A 6,225-nucleotide genomic window follows, 5' to 3' on the forward strand; every position below is an offset into this window, starting at 1 on the left:
TTGAGAACAGTTTTTATTTTTTATCCATTTTGGGTTACCAAACAAGTTTTTTAGTCTCAAAAATAGAAAATAAGAGGAAAAAGCAATTACCAAACATACCCTTAGTCTTTCATGAAAATTAAGATTTTAAAGTTTAAATGCTCAAACAAAAACTAAATTAAATATAGAGCAAAATGAAAATTTTGAAACATATAAGGCTAATATAAAAATGAATCAAACATGAAATTTTAAAATATAAAGGGCCAATATGACAATGAATCAAATATGCAATTTTAAAATATAAAGGGCCAAAATGAAAACAAACTTTAATGTCCAAAAATGTACTTAAAGGGAAAATTTTTTGAGTTAATTATTTTATTTTATGAAACCACACAAAATACATATGTAAGAATCAACTATTAAGCATAATTAGGAACAATTTCTTTTGTTCATTCCAAATTTGACCCAAAAATGATTATACAAAATTTATTTATTTATTTTATAAAAGAAAATGGTGTCTCAGATAAATTAACTAAACTATTCAACTCCTAATCCAAGAGATACCTTGAAAATCCCATAAACTGATAGTGTAGTGGATTGATTCTAAGATCTCTAGGTTTCACACCTTCGATCAAGGAGTTTACCTCTTATGTACTCCAATGGGGGTATGACCATACAAACCTAAAATCAAAGCCAATAATATTACGTTCGATATGTAGTCGCTTTGTTTCATTTTTATGTTTGGTCTTTTACGTTTCAAAATTTTCATTTTAACCCTTTATGAAAATTAAAATTTTAAAATGTAAAGCACCATACAAAAAATTAAACCAATCATGAAGGAACAAATGAAAATTTTAAAGCATAAAGGGCAAAGATGAAAATGAATCAAACATGCAGGGTCACGACAAAAATTTTGAAATATGAAGAGTCAAAATGAAAACAATCTCAAATTTTAAAGATTAAAAACATCGTGTCTTAGAAAGCCAGCAACCAAAAAAAAAAAAAAAAGTGAATTATTTTATTTTATGATCCTCTCACGAAATCCATAAAAAATAGAGTTGCAAGACTCAAGCAAAGGTAGAAAGAAATTTCGTTTGGTCATACCAAATTTGACCAAAATAAGATTATACAAAACTAAACTCAAAGCCCATTAATTCCATGTTGGAGATGATCTCTAGTCATGTTCGCGGGTCCTATCAAACGAAAAAAAGCAAGGTCCTTTATAATTTATCATTGTCATAATTGTCTATACTATAAGACGTCCGATAAAAATTTGGAAACGTGTTACTATCATCACCACCATCGCTCTCTTGAGGTTGATTCAAATCAGTCATTGCTAGAAATTTTCGAGTTTCTTCTTAGTCTAGTCTACACTTTGATTTAGGCTGGTGAACAAACAAATCCCCATTATTGCTCAAATCAAAAACCTTCAAATTGAACAACCGTCAAACTTTACGGGCCCATTGAGAGTTGAAAAGTCTCTTTCCAACCCCACACAACAATAGTCCAAATGGGCCCACCAAGCCCGACCCATTAGTCTGAAAAGCCCAGTTAATCATTCTTCAAGGCCCAAAATTTTTATTTTTTTTCTAGACAATTTTCCATTTATTATTGCTCACATTATCCATATTTTCAGACTTTAACAGATAAAACTGAATAAAGTACACACTCTCACTTTCTTTTCTGGTGGCAATGGCTTTTCCAATTCTCAAAGTTTCCTTGTCCTCCTTCAAAATCCCACTCTCACTCTCACATAACTCTTGCTCTACTCTCTCGAGATATCCTGCGCCTCAGGTACTCTACACTACACTACGCACCCCCCTTTAAGCTTAATTTGTTTATTATTTATACTACAATATACAACCGGCGCACGTTAGCTAATTCTTGTTGGTTTGTGGAGACAGGTACAGTTAGTTAAGAAGGTTCTAGAAGTACAAGGTTGTCGGAGAAACCTAATTGTGTGTTTGGGTGAATCGGTCTCTAAGGCAAGCCTACTCGCTCTAGTTTCCGCTTCTCTTGTATTTGCCGATCCGGCACTCGCTTTCAAGGTACGTAAATAATTTCACTTTAGCCACGTGTAAATAAAATAATTACATACTTGGTGTTACTTTGTTCAATTGAAGTGACTGTGAGTGTTCGACACTTTCTCTGAAGCTCTTCATTAGTTGCAATTAACCTTTTAACATGCTGTGAAATTGGGTGTGATTCGCATGTTTGTTTGTGATTTGGTGGGTAATTTTTTTGTAAAGGGTGGAGGTCCGTACGGGCAAGAGGTGACGAGGGGCCAGGATTTGACTGGGAAGGACTTTAGCGGGAAGACATTGATCAAGCAAGACTTCAAGACGGTCTAATTTAATTTTATACAAATATTTTGCTGGCAATGGCTTGCCATTTTACCATATATGTTAGTGGGTTTTGTTTTATTTAATTAATGTGCAATATATTGAATTGGTTTTTCAGTCTATATTGAGGCAAACGAATTTTAAAGGTGCAAAGTTACTTGGTGCAAGCTTCTTTGATGCTGATTTAACAGGTTTAATTTTCGTATTGTTTTCTTGTACTTATGTTGGGTAGCCCAAATTGGGCAATGTTTAGTAACGTATGAATATGAATAATTTGACATGATCAAAATTCACCTGTTATAACTTTTTTGACAATGATAATGATCATGTTTGCCAAATAAGTAGAGTTTACATGTAAAGGTTGTGTAAGAAGGTTTTAGCAAAGGGCAAGCATTTGGTGTGTGAGCGCGAATGCAAGGGAAAGTAATCTTATGCTGCAGCTATATGCAGCCCGCATCTCACAACATGTAGAGTGTATAGTTGATGCATGAGATACCTTCTTGTATGCTAGGAAGTTGAAATTACATTGATAAACTGTGTGTTTTAGAGTGAAAAACAAACTATTCAATTGTAAATTTATAGTGAATTAATGATTTATCTACTATTTTCTTTCTATATCCAAAGGGGCTGATCTTTCAGACACTGATCTCAGAGGTGTAGACTTTTCATTGGCAAATGTTACAAAGGTATTGTTTATTATTAGACTTTTTTTTTTTTTTTTTTTAGGTGTGATTCAATTTCTAGGAAAGTATTAATTGTTTGTAGAGTCCAGGAAATCTATTTGGTATGCATTCTTGTTATGCATGTAGCGTTTATCAAACAGGGCCAGCCTGCAGACTTTTTTTTATAGTGGATTTTGCCTTCTTAAACCAGTTAGTTTGAAGCTTAGAAAAATCCTTTGACACAAATCCTTAAAAGCTGATAATGTTTCCACTATACCTCTTACAAAAAATAGATTAACCTAGCAAATACGCTTTTTCTGCAGGTAAATTTGAGCAATGCTATCTTGGAAGGTGCACTTGTTACTGGCAACACATCTTTCAAGGGATCAAATATAACAGGAGCTGGTATGTGGAAACACTGCTTAATGATATTTTTCTGAGAATTGATGTTTTCACTTTTAAGGGGGTTGATCTCAGAGGTATTCTCTTTTAGTCTTAAGAGAATATCACTATGTGCAGTTAATCAAACCTAGGGAACCAACTTGTTTATAATTCAGAAATGTCATCTACTAATTGTCATGAGTCATTCTTTATCTAGTAGTACAGGTATCATGGAGTAATTTACTGAACTTTCTGAATATACTAGCTAGATTCCCAGCAACATAAGCTGGCTAGATATGTATGCATCCCATGGAGGCCAGCACTAATTTTCCGGTGCTATCTAAGCTGCTTAGATTTTGTTACAGAAAAAATAATTTGTAAGATCTTTTTGACAGAGATTATTAAAAATACTAGATTAATATAAGGGGGCAAAAGCAAGGAGATTAGCTTTTAAAAATAAGAAGGTCAATGCAAAATTATGTGGCAAGTCATATGCATACTAACAACATGGCTCATGCTTTGCAACCCAATTCAACTCAACAAAAGCTTTCATATAATCAAGGTTGGTTACTCAAGTTCTTATTTGCCAGTCAGCTCCGTATATGTAAATCAAGTTCACCAAAAGTGTGAAAACTAAGGCTTTTCTTGTGTGAATGTTGAGACATTTAATGGAAATGAAATATGCTTTATGTGTGTGTGTGTGTGTGTGTGTGTATTAGTTTTGATGCGGGGCTTTAGGCTAATGATATGAATAACTGTCAAGTTTTTTCATGATATTTTGAACACAGTTAGTTTTAAGAGCCACTTTATACTATAATCCCACTATGTATGATGACATGGGATCCCACAAACTAATAAGTTCATTTTTCACCTTGATGATGTTTCCACCCATTTGTTTTTTAATGACTAAGTGATATTATTGATCAAAAAATCAAACTAGAAATGCAAACACCAATTCTCAGTAGGGAAACCTGCTACTCTAACAGCACAGGGTTAGAACACCAACCCTTAACCTGTTCTAGCGCTCAAAACAGTGAGAAATGTTCCACTTACTACATAAGACCCTATAACATGTGAATTGGTCACTGCTTTGCAACTACCTGCACGCAACCTCACATCATTTTTGATCTGTTGCATTAGAGTCTCCTCTAACAAGATTCTTCCATTAAACACTAGCATTTCTCTGAATCCAAACATGATACATTGATGCAGCCCAAACTAGTTTACAAAGGGAGGATTTGAACCCTCTTTTCTGCAGATTAGTTAAGGGGAATTATTAAGAACTTCAGCCCAGGTGAAGGTAACTTGGTTCACACCACACAAATGCAATAGTTAAGAACAAATTCTGCATGCAAATGAACATAAAAAAAACAAATGGTCATAGCTCTCCAACATGTTTCTGCAATACACATAGCATATCTCCGTCATAAACCTTTTTGACAAGCCTCACCGAGTTGACAATCTGTTTTGAATGTCTAGCTAGCAAATGAATGAATGTTTGGGAATGACTATATGATGCCAAATGAGCTTTCACCAATCCACCACAGCATGTTTGAACCTAATTCAATTCCAAGCAGAGTAGCAAGTGAATCTTCCATCTTTTCCTTCCCTACATAGCTTAAAATTTCTTTTACTAATGAGTAATGCCATTATGGAAAATTTGCTTGAGCTTTAACATTCCATGGAAAGAATGTGGAATGTTTGCTTGCCTAAAATATGAACTTAGGCCAATCCTGTTATGAGGTAGTTATTTATTTTTTGACTGATTTGCCTTGCATGTGGTCAGACTTCACAGACGTGCCCTTGAGAGACGATCAACGAGAATACCTTTGCAAAGTTGCAGATGGGTAAGATAAACTTTTCTATACATTTGCCTTCTAAAATATTAAATATGCTTGGTTCATACTTAAACCACTTTTTTTATTATTAAATCAGGGTGAATCCTACAACTGGAAACCCAACACGTGACACACTGCTCTGCAAATAGAATTTTATTGCTCCAGTAAACATTATATTTTAACAGAGGGGAGCGGCTTTTGCTGCATCTGTAATAAGAGCTGCAGCTTTCATTTGAGTTGAGTTTGACATCTTCTGATTATTGTAGCTATTGTATAATATGTTGTCAATAATAGCATTATCCAGCCCCTTCATTTATTTTAATGGCAAACGTGTGACATACATTATAAATGAATATCTACCATAAATCAGAAGTGTTTTTTTTTTTTTTTTTTTAAATATATATCTTCTTTGGTGCTCTGGATTCCGTACCATATAACAATGGTTAGACATAATAGATGGTTCAGCTTCCATATCCAATTCCCATCAGATGGTTGGGTCTTTTCCATTTCCAAGTTCAGGGCCAACTTATAAGTAGATGCTGTGTTGACTTGACCTTGACCCATCTGTCTTGGACAGCTCTTGATTAGGAGAAAGCACCGCATGCATCTGATATATGCATTCTCCTCCTAATAATGGTAGCCTCATCTTGGTTGACAAATATTGGTTGCCGCCTCATCTTGGTTGGCAATATTTGTCGATCCAGTATGGTTTAATTAGCATTAAAAATGTATTCATTCACTCTACCAATGACCATCATTTAGCTATTGCAAAATATTTGTTGATCCAGTATGGTTTAATTAGCATTAGAAATGTATTCATTCACTCTAGCAATGACCTTGTAGTTTAATGGCATTACCCAATTCTTCCATGGAGGAGAAAGTGAGAAACTGAGTTGAATGAATCCCCCTCACTTACTGTAAGCAAAATAAGTACTCGGTCACTTTTAACGACTCCACAAGCAAAATGACTATGTGAGAGCAGATTGGAAAAATCAACATTCGGTCTATAATTAGATAGTTCTG

At 34.3% G+C, this 6,225-nt stretch overlaps 1 protein-coding gene across 1 annotated transcript; it reads left to right on the forward strand.

Annotated features, from left to right (window-relative positions):
- The first annotated feature begins 1,592 nt into the window (after nucleotides 1–1,592).
- On the forward strand, nucleotides 1,593–5,524 carry LOC112039775 (thylakoid lumenal 15 kDa protein 1, chloroplastic). Its single transcript, XM_024072680.2, has 8 exons — nucleotides 1,593–1,773; nucleotides 1,884–2,027; nucleotides 2,229–2,324; nucleotides 2,440–2,512; nucleotides 2,946–3,007; nucleotides 3,307–3,388; nucleotides 5,151–5,211; nucleotides 5,300–5,524. The coding sequence occupies exons 1-8, from the start codon at nucleotides 1,672–1,674 to the stop codon at nucleotides 5,349–5,351; spliced, it is 672 nt and encodes a 223-aa protein (XP_023928448.1). The 5' UTR covers nucleotides 1,593–1,671; the 3' UTR covers nucleotides 5,352–5,524.
- Nucleotides 5,525–6,225: the final 701 nt, after the last annotated feature.

The sequence above is a fragment of the Quercus suber genome, unplaced genomic scaffold (genome assembly GCF_002906115.3).
Source record: "Quercus suber isolate HL8 unplaced genomic scaffold, Cork oak 2.0 scaffold_5, whole genome shotgun sequence".
NCBI lineage: Eukaryota > Viridiplantae > Streptophyta > Magnoliopsida > Fagales > Fagaceae > Quercus > Quercus suber.

What these genes read in the sequence shown, in the direction of transcription:
- LOC112039775 (XM_024072680.2), top strand. Translation starts at nt 1,672, where the DNA reads ATGGCTTTTCCAATTCTCAAAGTTTCCTTGTCCTCCTTCAAAATCCCA. An exon ending in CTTTGATGCTGATTTAACAG is followed by an intron (nt 2,513 to 2,945) that starts GTTTAATTTTCG and finishes CTATATCCAAAG; the next exon opens with GGGCTGATCTTTCAGACACT. An exon ending in ATCAAATATAACAGGAGCTG is followed by an intron (nt 3,389 to 5,150) that starts GTATGTGGAAAC and finishes GCATGTGGTCAG; the next exon opens with ACTTCACAGACGTGCCCTTG.